General features: G+C 40.0%; 2 protein-coding genes across 3 annotated transcripts in view; one reads left to right on the forward strand and one right to left on the reverse strand.

Moving 5' to 3' along the window:
* The window catches only part of csmd1a (CUB and Sushi multiple domains 1a), a 379,749-nt gene extending 375,182 nt beyond the window's left edge, over positions 1-4,567 (reverse strand). Inside the window, exon 1 of the mRNA XM_088992707.1 lies at positions 4,246-4,567. Coding sequence (XP_088848833.1) covers positions 4,246-4,366 — 121 coding nt within the window. The 5' untranslated portion in view covers positions 4,367-4,567. The remainder of the gene's footprint in view (positions 1-4,245) is intronic.
* The window catches only part of chs1 (chitin synthase 1), a 110,723-nt gene that overhangs the window by 57,852 nt on the left and 32,707 nt on the right, over positions 1-20,164 (forward strand). The window lies entirely within an intron of this gene.

The raw sequence follows: 20,164 nt of genomic DNA on the forward strand, positions 1-20,164 counted from the left end.
TCTTGTTACACATCCAGTTATGAATATGATTCGAAGAGAAAAGTATAATAAATTTTTGCAATCGATTAAAGAAGGTCTTCAGGGTCATTTTGACGGATCAAGACTGATGTGTAGCGTCACAGAAAACGCAGAAGATGCGGCAGCAGAGCTCCGTTGGAAATAGTTTTATTCTTCACCTTGAAATTTTTGTCAGCGAATATCTATATAAGAGTTAACTCGGTGTAACGTACGATTCACCATTGCGTTATTCATGTTTTCCTTCTAATTTCGCCATCAACATAGATCAACATGAAGTTTTCAGACCAAACAAAGTACCGCAAAATGCATTGAGGTGATGCAAGGTATGTCCTTTCTCGGTGAGGGGCGTTCCTTCAGTGACGTAGGGTGAGGACTCGTCACCAACTCAAAAACAAGACTTCCGGAATATTCAGCGCGAGTCTTAAAACGTAAAATATAGCTATATGCGGTGGAATCTCTGTAAAGTACGCTCAGTAGAAGTCATTTGAAGCGATTTTACAAATTATGGACACAACTTGTCCGGAGACGTCGGTTGTCCTTTAACTTCACACTTACACATCATATTGATAAGTGGAAGACAAACACCTTGTCCAGTCTGATACCTGTCCGTCACATAATCTGGCACCAGAACGACTTTGTCATGACATTAACAAAGGGATAAGGCATCGACTGATCTCAATTATTGAAGTAAAATCCACACATCAAATGAGATTTGATGTGCCTTTCATAAGAAGTGTGCCTCATTAATTGTTAAGGTGAAGTGACGCAAATATTCCTCCATATTGTCTCGCTGTAGCACGCTGTGAGTGTTGACTGAAGATCCTTTTATTCAGTCGTCTTCTCATCGACGGGAACAGTGTGTTTCCCATGTGTGAAATTAGTATGCCAATGGAGCTGCACATGTGGCGGGGGGTCATTTTGCAATGCCTTGAAGTTTGACATGGACTCAGTCGGCTAGTTGTGTATTGGCGTTGTTGGTTTTCACCTTAAAGTGTGCGTTTCAAGAAACTTGACATGTAATAAAATTAAAGTTTTTACAGTTTTTAACTCACTCACTGCCATTCCCAAATTTATCCTTTATATGACGTAGGGCGCCATTCCCGAATTTGTTCGGGTTTCGGTTATTCTTGCTGTCGATAAAGCACTGGTCAGACCTCTGGCAATGTTTTTTTCTCCCTTTCACGAGTGCGCAGCATTTTCCTTTTTTCCATGTTAGAGCTTTGTTACAGTTTAAGCTGTTGTTAAACCGCTATATAAACCAATATGTATTGCATTGTTTTTTGGACGCCCACCCTCATTTCAAGATGATATAACTCCAGACCTATATAATTTAGGAATTAATTCTTATTTTCTACTGAAAGAAGAGTGTGTAAGGTTTTTACGCTGCATTGAGTGTTTATGTAGTCCTAAAACTCAATATTCTGTTGGTCTTGGAATTTGAGTGAAAATGACAAAAACCCTGACACTGGAGTGGACACATATTTGCACGTCGAGCAGTGTATGAATTAAACTCGTCTTTACATACATTTTATTCTATGGCTTTTTATACTAGTGCAGCGTGTTCTACCGGAAACAAATTCCTTGTGTGTTCTACATACTTGGCAATAAAGATGATTCTGATTCTGATTTGACGCAGCATGAGACTTTACTGTTTTTTTATCTTTATTATTAAAACTGTCAGAGTTATTGTTTGGCTAATATTTACTTGTATGCAGCACTGGTTGTTTTTAAAGTCCTCCATAAAGTTGAGAACCAATAAGGCTGAGACATATGGATGTCGCAGTGTTTAAGCATAACAACCCCCAAAAAAAGCAGAATTATTTGCCACTCATAAATTGAATCATCTTAATCTATTTTGACATTTGATCATTTCTTATCCCCGCATTTTAATGTCACCAAGATTGTTAAAGTTTCGTGACTTTTCATAACATTTTAAATGACATTTTCAGACGATCAATAATTAGTTGCGTCTTTGAATTTAAAGTGCATCATCCACATTTAAAGGTGGCAACCATCTGGGGTTTGCGGGCACACAAAATAAATTATTTCCAACCCCCTTCTGCCTTTCCAGATGTCTGTTTGCCCTTTAATTTCTTTTAAATCCGTTCCTTGGTGTGTAACACTTGAATAGTCGATGAAAATGATGATCTACTGCAGAATAGTGGAATGAGTTGACTTTGGGTTTTTTCTCCCTTTTTGTTGTATGTTCCCCCTTACTGAACAGTGAGGGGGGGAAATATGTGCATAGATTGGAGAAGAATCACCGATGTCCGAAATTGCTTAATTCCAAAACCGCTTACACAAATCAGCAACATAATTGTCAATATGACCACTTCACACATGCAGTGAAGTGTTTCTGCAAGGCAAGCATTAGCACCCTCTAGGCTGGTGAACCAGTAACACACCATTCCAGTTCTGAGGCACTGTAGTTGTTGCTCACACATGCAACCGGAACAAGTTTCATTGTTGTTCATTTGATCCAAGAAATTGCAGTGGTATATTGCCTTTATTTTGGAGTGTTATTTTTGGCTAAAATACTATCAGTATGTTGGAATGTTTCTGTCCATATTTTAAGATTTCAGTGTATGTTCTGGGCCATGCAACTTCTATTTTTATTAACAATGGGGCCGTTCTTGAACCAGGCAGATTTGAAATGTATCCTCATCAATCCACATCTGCCTTTAATGATGTCATCTTGTTTTCCGTCCTCTGAGTAATTGGTCAGTGGAAACGTTGTGACAGCCAACTTTGACCTTGTACATTTAGCTCATTCACTGCCAGAAAATGTGCACAAATGTGCCCAATCCAGTACCAGGGTTTTTGGCATTTTTACTCCAATTGCAGGACGCGCAGAATATTGAGTTTTAGGACTTCATAATATTAAATGCGTAAAAAACCTTAGGTTCTTCGTTCATCAGGAAAAAAAGTGTTAATACCCAAGTTATATGGGTATGGAGTTATCTGAGCTTGAAATGGGGGCAGTTGTACAAAAAGGCAAATGATGCCCCCTCGTGCTCCATCAAACAAATTCAGGTATGGCGCTCTACGTCATGCTTTTCAATTCTCGAATAAATTTTGGGATGGCAGTGAATGCGTTAATAATTCGTATCCCCTTTGAGTATGATGAACTCTATTTATTTTTTAATTGGATTTGTTTATTTGTAATATTTATATGATATTTTTATTTATTTGTTTGTTTGCTCATTTATTTTTGTCCTTGTGCTTAGGTATTGATTCTGAACTGCTCCGGCTGTACGGATGTCGGTGGCACAGCTGCATGATCTTATTTAGTGGTTTTGTATCGTATTGATGTTTACCATAATTGCAAGGTGATAAAGGAGGTATTAAGAGGTGGATTAAAACGGAGTAAATCCCCACTGACCAAACAAAAGCAACAGCCCACCACGAGAAACAAGGCATCCTGTTTGTAGTGTCACTCTGAAAAGCGGAAGGGATGAGCATGCACAAAATGTACGGGTAGCGCAACCATTTTACCTCCACACTGCATGCATGTCACAGAATATGTCGTTAAAAATAACACAGCATCAATACACAGATAAAACCGCTGCTCCGAAAGTGGCAAGCTTCTGTGACAGGTTGTGCATCCGTGTAATAGAGGCTGAGGGTGACAAGGCATGGAGTTGGCGAGGGACAGGACAGAGAAGCCATTGACGAAGACAAGTCAGCTCCCTGCACCAAAAGGAGAATGTTAACACTTTACTCCCACTGAGCTGCATCCATGTTGGTCACCAACTTCCCACCAGCGCCACAAGCAACCAGCGTCACCGCTGCAGGCATCCATCCCTTTCAGGCAAAATCCACAGCAACACAGAAAAACTCCCAGAAGATGACAACCAACTTTCCCTCGGAGTTCAAGTTTGACTCTTGTTTATGATAAAGTCAGATGCACCCCCCCCCCCCCCCCCCCCTTCACAGCCCCAGATTTGAGATGCACATTTGGGGTAACGGCACAAATTGAGGGCTGAAGTCTTCAATGATTCATTTTTGAACTACTTTGGTGCAATTGAGACTTCAGCCCTGTTGAGCACTGCACAACCACACACACATTTTTAAGCCTGTACCCGTTTTTGTTTTGGTTTTTTTTTGGGGGGGGGGGGGTGGCACTATGCAGAAGTCGCACGAACAGAAGTTCGGCATGATCTCACAATTGCTTGTGCCATCTGATTATTTTCCCACCCACACATACACAGACATACAAGAACTCACCCCCGGAGGGGGAGAAATCCCCAACGAGGAGCCCCGTCAGGAGGAGAAGTGAGAGGTCGAGTCTTAGTCGGGCCATTTTCCTCACGATCAGCCTCCTCCGCTTCACCACCATCATCGGCATCTCCAAATCCGTCACGTTCCCGTTCAATAAATCCGAGCCGGCTGCAAGCCTTCCCCCCACCTTGCCGCTCTGCTTGGCTGAAGGGAGTGGAGGGGGGTTAAAGATGACAGCCGCCCCCCCTCCTCCTTTTCTTCTTGCGTTGTTAAATGTTTTCAACAAGCGAAATAAAACACTAAAGAAAAAAATAACGCCACCCGAGGATCAATCGCCGTTATTCCGGGCGCACAAGTCCATGTTGGATGAGCAGCGCCAGGCTGGCTGAGGCAGCGCGCAGCTGGTGTGAGATGTCATAGCAGAGGAGGAGGGATGGAGTGGCTCAGTGAAGGTGAGGAGAGAACGGAGGAGAGAAATGATGCTCGCTAGATCCTCACAGCACACTGAGCAGCAACGAGTGAGAGGCAAGAGAGAGAGAGCAAGTGATAGAGCGAATAAGAGAGAGAAAGAGATTGCGGGAGAGCGAGAGAGACTGAGAGCAAAGGAGGGAGGAAAGAGACCTTTCACACACGGATACATTTGAATAAAATACAGTCACACAAGTGTGAAGTATGACTGAAAAGTTCCATGATTGGTGTCACAAAAAAACTATATTTCAAACCCAAACTACAATTTTCTTCACGCAATGTGGGTCAGACGATCGACCAAAATTTCTGACTTGCAGCATTTTGATTAGGTGCCCAAGTAGTCAATGCTCTGAGCACCTGACAGTTCCTGATCAAGACAGACAGACATCCATGTGGAAGTAACATTCGAGCAGTGGCGGACCGTCAAGGACTTCAAAGCCTTCTCTGCTGGCCTAAAAATATCTGAATCATAGACTGATGTTAATTATATTTTGTCAGTGAATTCTTATTAAATATTTCAAAATTATCTTTCAGCTTCCTTTCATTACTTTTCCCCCTTTGCGCTGCTTCCAGACGTGTGTTTTCGTATTTACGCATTCAACCAATCACATTTCATCAATTCTGGGTCAGAAATCTACCTGTATGACTTCACAATCAGTACCGCCGGCCCTGGAGCATAAAAATCAATGTCGATGAAACTGTGGCTTTAACCAATCTAAGTTCGAGTTGGCAACCCAAAAGGTGTACCAGCTCCTTCTTGCAGGCACTGGTCAATGTCAGAGTTTTTGCAAACTATAGTTGGCTAATCACTAGCCATTTTCAAGTTGGACTTTTCAAAAAAAGTTGGGCATCATGAAGAAAGGTCAGACAGCTCGGAATATGTCAGAAAATAGCAAATAATATTGCAATTGCATGAGGTTATTATTGATACTTGCCAATCCTGTTGTTCAATCTTCTCTGAGGTGTGAGACACCTTGAAAAAATCCAGGAGTGCATGTAGGTATGGCAAAAAAAGGCTGGGAAAGTCAGACTCCAGGGGATTTACGTCCCTCTAAGTTAGCAATTTCAACATGAGTAACAGGCAAAAGCTGCCAAGCAAAACATTTTGTTGAAAACAACCAAATAACTTTGCCGATGAAGTCTGGCAGAAATAACATAAATAGGCTGACAAATAGCATAGATGTGGCAGTGTCAACGTAACGGATATTTAAAGACAATAGATGGAACAACGGATAGACAAGAATATATATTATTTATCCTCAGCGCAAAAATGGTAAATGTGCTGTCACAGATATAGTGCTTTTCTACCTTTTGGCAACTCAAAGCTAATTGGCCAGGGATTTAACACCCAACTTCTGAATTGGGAGATGACCTCTCGATCTCTGAGCTAATGTCTGTAGCTCCATACTGTCCTTCAGTTGGCTCAGCCGTGTAAACCAGCCAGAAGGAGCAGCAAAATGAGCATTGAATTAAAGCAAAGAGAAATCATTTCTTTGCATTGCATTTCATGATGCCTGTTTTTATTTTTAAAACTAATTTGGAGCGCTGCCTTTATTTTTAAGCATTTAAAACATTTGTTGCATTTTTTTGCAAACCGGAATGGATTATTGGCATTTATTTCTATGGAAATATAGTATGATTTGAAATTTGTTTAGAGAAAAGTTGGGAACAGACTAAACTTTGATATCAGGCCACCACTTCATCTTTTGTTAAATATTCTGTTTCCGACAAAAGCAGCATAAAGGAACCTCATTCTCAAGGGGATCCAAAACCAACTGAAAATGATGCAATATGCATGCCGGGCCAATGACTGGTGATTGCTTGTCTTTTCTCACCTTGAACGCTATCGCTCACAAAGGCAATTTCACTGGGATCGGCTCCAGCTCACAAGTTACCCCAATGGCGATAAGCCATATAAAAATAAAAAAGAAATGGGCGGATGGATGGTTATGCACATATGACACTTAAAGTGTGCTCCGTTTGACTCATGTAAAGGACAGTACACTTCCCTGGCACCAGAGCAAAAGAGGTAAGCATTGGCCATGGACAGCATTCATTGCATGACTCAGGTTGTATATACATCTTGATGGTAACTTCCAGCGCTTATTAATGGGAATGATGTATGATTGGTGCTGTATATTGTGAGTGCGGCACAGGTAATAAAAGAATAGTTGCGCAAGCACGAGATATATTCTCCAATGAATGCACCCTTCAATACCTTGTGTTAGCTACATAAACATTTGTCTTGATTTCAGCCTTAATCTAACCTATAAAACCAAAAACGTATGTCCAGTATAATCAAACTAATGTCATTTATTGTACCAGTGACACAAAATAATGCAATGCTTGCATTTGTTAAAAAGAAAAAAAAATGTATGAAGAGGACCTTGAAAAATATCATTGCATAACAAATCAAAATATTTAGGAAGATTTTTTTTCATCACAATTAGTTCAGCCCTGACATTTCTTGAAAATGTTTTATCCAAACACAGAGAAATAAATAAATAAATAAAATAAGATAGATAGATAGATAGATAGATAGATAGATAGATAGATAGATAGATAGATAGATAGATAGATAGATAGATAGATAGATAGATAGATAGATAGATTTTGTTATGTTAAAAGGTCAAATTAACAGACATTGAACGATATTCATGGATGTAAATTTATGTTTTATCCAAAAACAAAGAGATATAATAAATACATAAATAAATAAATACATAAATAAATACATAAATAAATACATAAATAAATACATAAATCGTCACTGTATTCTACCAAACAAAATAGGCCAGTCGTTCGTCAGGAATGTAGGAACAATCAGTGGGGCCACAGGGAGTGGTCCTCTGCTCCCCCCAACCTGAGAGTAGAGATCTATCATAGCTGTGTCCGGCGCTGCCATGTCTGGACATTAGGGATATATAAATAGGGCCGATAAGACCAGTCAGACTTTAGTTCGCTGACGAAGACTTTTGGATAGGAGGTGAAACGTCCGACATCTTTAAAAAGTACAGATGACGGCTGAAGAAACCTTCTCATCGATGGACCACTCCTGTACGACTGAGAGCTTACACAGACGTACCAAACAAAAAGGCACCAATACTAAATTGAACTGAATAATAATGATCTCATCTGTGTTTACTCACAAATGTATTAGTGTAAAATCGATCAAGCACGATCACGTTGTAAGAAGAGGTGAATTATAATTAATTAAATTTTCTTCCATCTACCAAAACAATAATTAGTTTTTCTGCCTAACACAAATCTCGCAAACGAAATAGACTTGTTGTCAATAAACAATACTTTTCAAACCAATTAAGTGAAATTGTAATTTAGACATCCAGCACACGTGACTTGTCACGGCACACTGATGTGCTGTGGCACAATGATTGGGAATCACTGATGTAAACTAATGCGGTACAGAGGGCTTTTTGTTAGACTGAAAATCCAATTTATGTACCTTTTCCAGGGCCCAAAAGGCACAACCAAAAGAACAAAATGAATACTGAGTGAGATTAACAGTATTGAACACAACCGGTTCTGTGAGGGCTGACTGATTTACAAATGCTTCTCATTTCAAAACAAATGTTCTCATAGGAAATAATATAAAGTGCATAACATGATTGTCATTCAGGCTTAAATTGTTTCCGTAACAAAATATTTTTGACGTTAAAATGAAATGTTGCAAATACTGTAACTAAAAATAGAAGTTGACAACGAAGCAAAACTAATCAACAGGGCACTCCCATTACCAAGTGTTTGGATATATGCACACACACTCACTCACCCCTGTCACGTTCTGGTTGGCGACCAACGCATAGCGCTGTCGACCCCGCCTGCAGCTGCACAGGTGTTGGTCGTTCCAATCAGTGGCAGTTAATAGGACTCCTGGCACGACCATTCCGTGTCAGGTCATTGAATGTGTTTGCTTCACCCTGTCAGGTTTGAATCATCTTGGCAGATTTTTACTCATGGTTTTCTTTGATACTTTGTACATTTCTGTTCGGATGACTTTGATGTTTTAGATTTTGTTCCTGCTTACTTTATTTTCATACAATTTGTCAAATACAACCTGCTGCTCCTTCCTGCTTGCTTATTTGGGATCCACAACCATCACCACCTCGCAAACCGTGACAACCCCACCACCACCACACACACATACATAAACACATGCATATACACACACATACATATATTAGTACAGTACAGTACAGTTCACATAGACAGTACATATAGACATATACATGTAGAAACATATATACATACATAGTTGTATAAACATACATATATAGATACGTATGTATGTACATCCATCCATCCATCCATTTTCTGCCGCTTATCCGGGGTCGGGTCGCAGAGGCAGCAGCTTCAGTAGGGAAGCCCAGACTTCCCTCTCTCCAGCCACGTATGTGTGACTGTACATACATATTGTATATACATACGTACGTAGGTATACATACATACGCACATACACACACACACACACATTCACACATATACACACACACACACGTTTTTTTTTAATTCACTTCAAATACAGGTGAGTTGAGAGAGTCGAGTTAAATGTTCAAATTTACATCAGCATTTTCTCATTAATACTTCAATTATTTATGCATCGAACATGTATTCAAGTAATTCTGTTTCTTATTTTGAGGGGCAGAACAAAAGTGTCTATAGTTGAAATGATGGGTAGAAATCAGACGAGTCAAATACAGGGTGACAAAGCAAAGTGTAAAGTGATGGAGTCGCTATTGTAGAACAGCTGGAAGTCACCTGTGAAGCAAAGGGGGGAAAGATGTATACAAAGAGACACTGTGGAAAGAAGAACACGGAGAAAACACGGCAGGGGAGGGTGAGAAGAGGGATAAAAGGAAAGATGATTCCCACAGGAAGAAAGAGTGGAAGACAAATGCCAGGAGGCCTTCGGGAAGGAAGGAACTGATGATAAAGAACACCGAAAGACACAAGTGAAATCATAAGAGGACAGAGCTACAAGTGAAGGTACATTTTTACTGTTTGATGAACAAGAGTTTATGTTTATGTTATGTTCCCTTTATCACAATAATACTTTTCAAACTGACATTGATAGAGTGATAACCAAATGTTTCCTTTTGATGCAATTTAATGTGCTGCACTTATGAAGTTTATCTTCACAAGATTGCTGTTGTGTTGGACGTTTAGTTTGTTATGATGTTGGTTGACTCCTAGTAGTCCAATCTCCGCCTACTCGAGGCTTCGAAGACATACGCAGCCATAGCATCCGAAGATGTCATTATGTATGCATATTTTTTTATGTTTGACAATTGGATTTGACAATTGGATTTGAAGATATTTGAATTTTTTTGATAATAATAACAGTGGCTTTTGTCATCACATGATGGGGTTTTTCAATCTCGAGCCTCTTCACTGACTGCCATGTCACTGCTCCAAGTGATTAACTCATTCACTGTGATCACGAAAGAAGAGAGTGTAAGGTTCTTACGCTGCATTGAATGTTTTTGTAGTTCTAAAACTCAATATTGGGTGGGCCTTGCAAATGACCAAAACCCTGGCACGGGAGTGGACACATTTGCACATCGTCTGGCAGTGAATGAGTTCACAATCATAAAGGAGAGATCGGGACAATCTAAAGTGTGGTTCTACTTCTCAAAGAGAGATGTTGGCAGCCTTATTATATAGATGAAGCAAATTTTGGACACCCTTGTATTAATTGTGCAGGTCTATCAAAGACAGTAGCCGGAGCTGGTCAGAAAGATGGAGGGAAATATACTGGAGACATAGAGCATTATAAATTGATGAGAAAGAAGAGTAAAGGAGCCAAGATGATAAAGGAGTATGTTCATTTCAAAACATTTAATTATCTGATTGCGGGTAACACGATGACTGGGATCATCGTCACCCTCTCGTTACAGTCAAAGATGTCCGCGAGGGCCTGATGCGTAATGCATTCACACCCCAAACTGGAGCCATTCGCCAGTTATTGATCCATGAATCCCGGTGGTATGTGCAGAGGATCACACTAATGAGATTACAATGCTGCAAACACGACGTGGAGACTTATTAGGTCACTAAGCCTGCAGTGGCAAATGCAAATAACGCGTCATCCCATAGTGGGCTGCTAGTGTTTCACAGCGGGCAGCATCGAATATTTGTGCCGTTAAATAAATAAATACCTTCTGGTCATTACAGGTGTCAAGCATGAATTTCAGTAGGTGAAAATGACATTTCATAGTGCCTATTTTTACAACTAAAACTCTTCCATCGTTCAGTCAATTCATCAAACAGCTCTCCAGTGATTACAATTTGTTATGTAACTTGATGACACACACTTGCAAAATAGAATAATGTATCCTTATTTATCGCTGCAGGTCTCAATAAGGTTGAGTCATTTCACAGTACAGAACAAATATTCGTGCATCCCGCTGGTGGGAGCGAGTTCGTGTTAAAGCAAAGAAACAAAGGAGAGAGTCAAGTGGGGCGATACAGATGGACAGAGTTCGATCGAATCGACGAGTAGATGCTTTCTGAACAGCGTGCCGATTTCACAATGTGGTAATGCTGCCACCGACCGGCGACCAAGGTCATTGCAAGCAGAATAAAGGGACAACGTGAAATTGCAGAAACCAAAGTAAAACATCGTGAAATGAGAAATATTAATGATATTGTATATTGAACACACCAAAATAGTACAGAGTTATTTTCAGAATTGAATCAGTTCCACCCAAAAAAGGGGGAAACGTGCCTTTGTTAGAAAGAAAAATATATATCACAAGATCAATATAGTATGAGATGAAAAATAAAATTAGCCTTTTTGGGGAATCGAATCATACCTCAAGAAAAAGCATACATGAATAAATTACTAGTGAATACACATGTTCTTATGTTCGTGTGTTGAACTTATTTTTACACTTCGAGACAGCTCATATGTTACTTAAACATAGTGTGTATAGTGAAAGGTTGAATTTTGGATCCAGATAAATAAATCCATGCATTTGGCACTATCCAACATTTGATGTTAAACAGTGTGTAATACTTAAATGACTCAACTTGTCATCAGTCAAGAAAAGCAGTACATTTTAATGAGCACCGGTTTCAAGGTGAGAGACTCTGCCTTTATTTAACCCAACTTGTGACTTGGTGGTGGGCGCGGGTAAGGAGGGGGAAGTTTTAAGAAGTCGAAATCGCATTACAGCAGAATGTTGAACTATTTTACTGTGCTGGACAAAACCCAAGACGCCCTCTGACGAAATCACAAGGCCTGTCTGGAGGTGAATTATGTTTTATGTGGAATTTCTCTAACTCTATTTTCTTTGGTGTGTGTGTGTGCATGAGAAATCGAATAGAGAACACACCTGTTCTCCTTAGAGAGCCGAAAGTCAGACATCATGAAAATGAAAGAAGGGCAGAGATGATAGGAGGTAAGAGAAAACCCACCGAAGGGGTCGGCAACAGAGAAAGGAAGAATTTGTGTCAGACATGATCAATGCTAGGGGGAGAAAAATGATGTAGGATACACTTCGCAAATGCCTGCCTGGCGTAGCATCAGAGCATTTGTTTGAAGGTATGCTTCGAAGTCCATCGCAACAGCATGCACAAAATGTAAGAGTAATATCAGAGTGGACGTGTGACTAAACCAAAAGTAAACATCATCACCAAATGGAATAATTAAACAGACATTCTTTCTGTTCATATTTTTGTTTTGGATTAAAAGGAGCTAATTGACAATGTGACAAAGAAGAGACAAAGTACAATGAAATTCCTTGTGATTCCAGTGAGTGCTCACAAAAAAAAACAAAAAAGAAAAAAACCAAAGGCTTCTTGATTAAAACGGGTCTCGGTTCTGTGCTTCAACTTTCTTTTCTTCTCACCATCAATAAAATGAGTCCATCGTGACTTATCAACCTTGAAGGCACCTGCTGATTTTAAATCCGACATAAAGTCCCTAATTAACCGAGGGGAAGAATTACTAGCAGGTTTGAAGCTGCTGCTCCCTGTTGAATTATTCTTGCCCTGTGGGTTTGGATTCCATTTGGCTTTATTAGTGCCAAGGTTCTAATATTTGATGGCTGGGGTTTAGCTTGGTAAATATGAGGCACATAGTTTGTGTGTAGCACATGTACTACTGGAAAAGCAATTTCAAAAATATCTGGGACAATATGTGATCAAACGTTCCAAAAGTAATTTGAAAGCAATGTGTAATTTTTACAACATTAAAATTTGTGTCCACAGTATTGAAATGTAATGCCCAGATGTTAATTTCACCGTACCATATTTTCCGGTGTATAAGGCGCTCTGGAGTATAAGGTGCTCCCCCAATGAATAGTGTATTTTCAAACGTTTTCCATATACAGTAAAGTCTCGTTATATCGATATCCTCGGGAGTCGGAAAAAATATCGATATAACCGGACTACCGATATATCCGATCCTGCGGCATGTAAATGTTCTCCTTGCGTTCATAGAAATAGTATCGTAATAAGCAGTACTATCGATATAACCGATATCAATATAACGAGACTTTACTGTATAAGCCGCACCTGACTATAAGGTGCACCTTAGATGAATGAAAAATGTTTTCTGAATATGATATTTAAATATGTAAATGTTTTCCAAATATAAGGCACACCACATAATAAGGCGCTACAGTACAGCCTGGGGTTACGCACTACTTCTACGGGGGGAAATGGAGTCGGTGGCTGTTGACAGTCATTGTGATACCTGTTGTGACTCAATATTACTTCACATATAAGGCGCATAGGCATATAAGGCGCAGGATTATCTTTTGATACAAGCACTGAAATGTATTTTTTAGCAACCTGGTCTGTAAGTTTTTTTAACCCCTTCAGTAAAATTGGTCGTGAACCACCAATGGATGTTCCAATTAAGCAAGAAGCTAGATGGTTCACCAAAAAAAGGAGCTGTATCAAAGAACAACTGCATTGGAAGACATCAAGAACAATGGCCCAGGTGAGGCTTTGGTTTAAAAAGGATGTCGCAGACCAAAGACTGGGAATCAGGAAGATGACGAACACCACATTTAAAAAGAAATTCGGGTGAGGAATAAATGCTTCTCGTTGTTCTGCAACAATGACAGTATTCCTCCCTGAGCTACAAATGGAAGACTTTTCTTGTCGATCCTCATGAGGGACAATGTGTGAACCGGCTGTACTTGTCATGAATCGCTTTATGTTTTTTGAAAGGGATGTTCTGAGAGCCTGCCTAGTTTTGAGGGGAAAAACACTCACACACGAAAAGAAAATGGTGAAAAGTCGTGAATAAGGGTGCTACAGAAACATAAGCGGAATAAACGGCTTGCATGGTGGAGATGCTTGGTCAGCAGAAGTCCTGCAGATATAACAAGGAAAGATATACTGAAGTGTACGTGGGTCTGTAAGTTAATGTCAATGGTAAGAGCTGATGGGATGAAAAGAGAGAGCTGTCAATATAAGGGGGCTTCTTACGTGTGAAGATAAAGCTTTTAATGTAGAGGAGGAGTATCAAGGAGGAGCTTGATGAAGGAGAAGAGGATGTTGGGGGAAGTGAATGGAAAAAGGAATGGTGGCGGTGTGGAGGAGGGCCAATTGTTTAAGGCAAAGAGCTGAGAGGTAGCGTGAGCCATATGAGCACACAACGCACTATTGACTGAAGGCTTTTCCTGTTAATTGCATATTCGTTGTGATTGAACAGGAATCGCTGAGCTGAATGAGAATAAGTTTCCTTTGCGCGTTTCTTTGTTGAGCTATCAATGAAGAAAAGGGGCCAGTCACAAATTCTTTGAGAAAAATGCTTTCAGGCTTTCAGGTTATGGCCAGATCAACAAAATGGCAATTTGTGTGTAAAGAAAACATTGTGTGACCTCATTAAGAAGATAGGCCTCAAAATACAATTAAAGAGATGCCTGAACATGACTAATTTATTTACAAATTTACTCTCCCCCATTGAAATGAATAGCAAACCAGTTAATCTGTTCTAGTCCCAATCTCTCTCCAAACAAGCAACACATTTTTCATAGAAAATGGAATGAAATTTAAAACATATAGTAAACATAATAAAATCAAATAAAACACAGGACTAAGTCAGATAGAGTGTCACGTTAAGCACATTGGCAAAAGTGTTAAAAGTGAAAAGAATGTGTGTATGCACAACATGCCAGTCATAAATTATACCTGCAGTTTTATTATGCTGAAATTTCTTGAGCACAAATGTAACTATTTAATATCTTTATACAGCTAGTATATTCACAACATGATTGCCAAGATGCAGCCAAACGCTTTTGTCCGCACAATCAATGCACAACAGAAGCCAAATAGGCTATAGCAGGGGTGTCAAAGTAATTTTTTGCCGTGGGCCACATTGTAGTTATGGTTTCCTCTCGAGGGCCGTTATGAATTTGGGGAAGCCATTAGAATGTTTAATCCCCTCCACATATTACATATAGAGCACACACAAAATTAATTAATAACTAGTTTTCAAATCTGAAGTCAAGAATAATGACTGTTATTGTGGTTTACATCCAAAAATATGAAATTTTGGTTCGGATTTTAGCAAGCATCATGGAATTTCACAAGTTTGATTTGCTTTCGTGGGCCGAAAAAAATGATGTGGCGGGCCGGATTTGGCCCGCGGGCCTTGACTTTGACACCCGTGGGCTATAGTATAAGCCAAATAGGCTAACATGCAGATAGTGACCCAGATCACATCCTTTCCCACTCCTTTGATTGCGCTTGAGGAAGGTAAGTTCAGCCAGAGTTAAAAAAATGTTTGACCCTTTAGTTGAAGTTAAGGAAACTCAAAGAATACATGACCCAGTAGTAATGGATATTTGAAATGGTTTGACCCTTATTAAAAGCGCGTCCAACCGCAAAGTATTCATGCGTGATGTTCTCTCTCTGCCTGTTTTTAAGTAGCAACAGAAAACCAAGTGTAAAAGTCCGCCAAGGTTAAACAAACACGTACACAATGCATGCTGCAACCAAGCAGCAAACAAACAATGAATCGGCACGGGATGGTCGTGCCAGGTGTCCTTTTAAGTGTCATTGATTATAACGACCAGCACCTGCGAGGCTGCAGGCAGGGCTGAAGTCGCTACCCGCTGGTCGCCAATCTGATCGGGACGACCAGCACTTGTGCAGGTGCAGGCGGGGCGGACAGCGCCCCCCGTTGGTCGCCAAGCAGATCATGACATACGGGGGGAAATGGAGTCGGTGGCTGTTGACAGTCATTGTGATACCTGTTGTGACTCAATATTACTTCACATATAAGGCGCAGGATTATCTTTTGATACAAGCACTGAAATGTATTTTTTAGCAACCTGGTCTGTAAGTTTTTTTAACCCCTTCAGTAAAATTGGTCGTGAACCACCAATGGATGTTCCAATTAAGCAAGAAGCTAGATCAGGGGTGGGCAAACTTTTTGACGCGCGGGCCGCATTGGGTTCTAAAATTTGACAGAGGGGCCGGGCCAGGAGCATTTGGAGGGAGTGTTTGGGCCGGAAATACTAAACCTAAAGCATTAAAGGACAACCGACGCCACCGGACAAGTTATGTCCATAATTTATAATATCACTTCAAATGACTTCGACTGAGCATATTTTACAAAGATTCCACAGCATATAGCTATAGTTTACGTTTTAAGACTTGCGCTGAATATTCATGAAGTCTTGTTTTCGAGTTGATGACGATCCCCATGTGACGTCACGTTTGGACCGCCCCTGACCGAGAGCGGAGAAAGCGACACACAATGCATTTTGGGTACTTTGTTTGGTCTGAAAACTTCGTGTTGATGGCAAAATTAGAAGGAAAACACATAAATAACGCCATGGTGAATCGTTGTGTGTTGCACCAAGACAACTATTTGATATTCGCTGACACAAATTCCCAGCTGACAAATCAACCCATTTCCAACAGAGCTTGGGCGCAATCTTCTGCATTTTTTGGGTGCTACATTGCTGTCATTGACGGCTCGAATTGATATGGGAGGACTCCTTGAATCAATTGCAAACATTTATGCTTTCCTTTTCAGAACTATTTGAATCATATTCATAACTGGATGAGTAAAGAGAAAGCATCTTCTCTGAATCTGAAGCCATTGTTTTGATTCTCGAGCAAGGCAAGACGTCTTGGCGTGACGTCACGAACAAGGGTGTGGGACCTTCTGAAACTAGCCATTTCCGGATTCATTTTGTCATTTTTTATTGGTGTTTTTTCATTTAACTAAAATATATCAGCCTGCCTGATTTGGGTATTTTAGATGCTATTAAAACGTTTTTTCTGATGTCAGTGGGAAACAAAAAAAATGGTGCCGGTTGTCCTTCAAATGTAGTGTGTACAAACCTCATAGCACAGTAAGAATACTACAACCCAATTTAGTAACTGTCTTTCAAATGTGAAAAATATCCCTGATTAGTTAATAAATTCGTCTCAAGGAATATGGCGTTTACATACTATTTCGCAGATACTTGGAGGAGGAAATGGTAATAGATTAAAATAACATATGCACTGTGATTTATCAAGATTGCGTCTGTTTTTAATAAGTTTTCATTGAAGGGGCAAAGTTAAAGAAATCAATATTTATTGAAAAATGGAATCACTTTCAACATTCAAAACACATTATTACATAACGAAATATTCAAGCTCAATAATACCTACTTGTGTTAAATTCCGCCAAATCATAGATGGTTTGTCCTGACTGCGCGCTCAACAAACTCTCCACTGACGCTCTCGCCTTCATGAGCAAACAGTACACGTGTACCGTCGCCGAGCACACAGACGTAGGGTACCTGCAGTTGAAATTTGCATACTCGGCACGGCAGCCAATCAGAAGCCTGCTTCTCTCTTCCGGACTTTCGCAAGCGTTATAAAGTCGTGCAATTGCATGTCATTTTCCAAAATAGATGCACAGAACCTCAGCCCAGAAGAAAGATTCAAAAGAAGCTAACAACATATGTGACGCTACAAAACGTAAATTTACATTAAACCGTGACTGTAAAGTGTACGTGAGACTCATGAAAGGGCTTAGTGGTTCGTAGGAAGCAATGCAAACGTTGCATTGTGCTCCACAATGACAATCGACTACTGCAGCAAAATTTACGGCCATGCACATTTACCGTAAATTAAGCACGGTAGCATTTGTAGTAGGTACATTCTTGATTTAAAAAAAACTTTATTTTGTGACAATGTTTTTAATGTGATTTGTTGTTTCATTGTTTTGTAAGTTGTGAAAAATTGGGCAGGCAACTTTTTACTTACCTGCCCTGTTGTCTGCTAACTTTTTGTCATGAATTTCAGACACTGTTTTTACTATACTTTGGGCACGTTCGGCGGGCCGGATTAAAAAGCCTAACGGGCCGTATGTGGCCCGCGGGCCGTAGTGTGCCCATGTCTGAGCTAGATGGTTCACCAAAAAAAGGAGCTGTATCAAAGAACAACTGCATTGGAAGACATCAAGAACAATGGCCCAGGTGAGGCTTTGGTTTAAAAGGATGTCGCAGACCAAAGACTGGGAATCAGGAAGATGACGAACACCGCATTTAAAAAGAAATTCGGGTGAGGAATAAATGCTTCTCGTTGTTCTGCAACAATGACAGTATTCCTCCCTGAGCTACAAATGGAAGACTTTTCTTGTCGATCCTCATGAGGGACAATGTGTGAACCGGCTGTACTTGTCATGAATCGCTTTATGTTTTTTGAAAGGGATGTTCTGAGAGCCTGCCTAGTTTTGAGGGGGGAAAAAAAACTCACACACGAAAAGAAAATGGTGAAAAGTCGTGAATAAGGGGTACTAAAGAGAAACATGAGCGGAATAAACGGCTTGCAAGGTGGAGATGCTTGGTCAGCAGAAGTCCTGCAGATATAACAAGGAAAGATATACTGAAGTGTACGTGGGTCTGTAAGTTAATGTCAATGGTAAGAGCTGATGGGATGAAAAGAGAGAGCTGTCAATATAAGGGGGCTTCTTACGTGTGAAGATAAAGCTTTTAATGTAGAGGAGGAGTATCAAGCAGGAGCTTTATGAAGGAGAAGAGGATGTTGGGGGAAGTGAATGGAAAAGGGAATGGTGGCGGTGTGGAGGAGGGCCGATTGTTTAAGGCAAAGAGCTGAGAGGTAGCGTGAGCCATATGAGCACACAACGCACTATTTACTGAAGGCTTTTCCTGTTAATTGCATATTCGTTGTGATTGAACAGGAATCGCTGAGCTGAATGAGAATAAGTTTCCTTTGCGCGTTTCTTTGTTGAGCTATCAATGAAGAAAAGGGGCCAGTCACAAATTCTTTGAGAAAAATGCTTTCAGGCAGTGTTATGGCCACATCAACAAAATGGCAATTTGTGTGTAAAGAAAACATTGTGTGACCTCATTAAGAAGATAGGCCTCAAAATACAATTAAAGAGATGCCTGAACATGACTAATTTATTTACAAATTTACTCTCCCCCATTGAAATGAATAGCAAACCAGTTAATCTGTTCTTGTCCCAATCTCTCTCCAAACAAGCAACACATTTTTCATAGAAAATGGAATGAAATTTAAAACATATAGTAAACATAATAAAATCAAATAAAACACAGGACTAAGTCAGATAGAGTGTCACGTTAAGCACATTGGCAAAAGTGTTAAAAGTGAAAAGAATGTGTGTATGCACAACATGCCAGTCATAAATTATACCTGCAGTTTTAATATGCTGAAATTTCTTGAGCACAAATGTAACTATTTAATATCTTTATACAGCTAGTATATTCACAACATGATTGCCAAGATGCAGCCAAACGCTTTTGCCCACACAATCAATGCACAACAGAAGCCAAATAGGCTATAGCAGGGGTGTCAAAGTAATTTTTTGCCGTGGGCCACATTGTAGTTATGGTTTCCTCTCGAGGGCCGTTATGAATTTGGGGAAGCCATTAGAATGTTTAATCCCCTCCACATATTACATATAGAGCACACACAAAATTAATTAATAACTAGTTTTCAAATCTGAAGTCAAGAATAATGACTGTTATTGTGGTTTACATCCAAAAATATGAAATTTTGGTTCGGATTTTAGCAAGCGTCATGGAATTTCACAAGTTTGATTTGCTTTTGTGGGCCGAAAAAAAATGATGTGGCGGGCCGGATTTGGCCCGCGGGCCTTGACTTTGACACCTGTGGGCTATAGTATAAGCCAAATAGGCTAACATGCAGATAGTGACCCAGATCACATCCTTTCCCACTCCTTTGATTGCGCTTGAGGAAGGTAAGTTCAGCCAGAGTTAAAAAAATGTTTGACCCTTTAGTTGAAGTTAAGGAAACTCAAAGAATACATGACCCAGTAGTAATGGATATTTGAAATGGTTTGACCCTTATTAAAAGCGCGTCCAACCGCAAAGTATTCATGCGTGATGTTCTCTCTCTGCCTGTTTTTAGATCAATCCTCCGCTACCTCTCTATTACGGGCACACACACACACACACACACACACACA

Source organism: Hippocampus bargibanti, linkage group LG03 (assembly GCF_051943395.1).
Source record: "Hippocampus bargibanti isolate YZ-2025 linkage group LG03, ASM5194339v1, whole genome shotgun sequence".
Lineage (NCBI taxonomy): Eukaryota > Metazoa > Chordata > Actinopteri > Syngnathiformes > Syngnathidae > Hippocampus > Hippocampus bargibanti.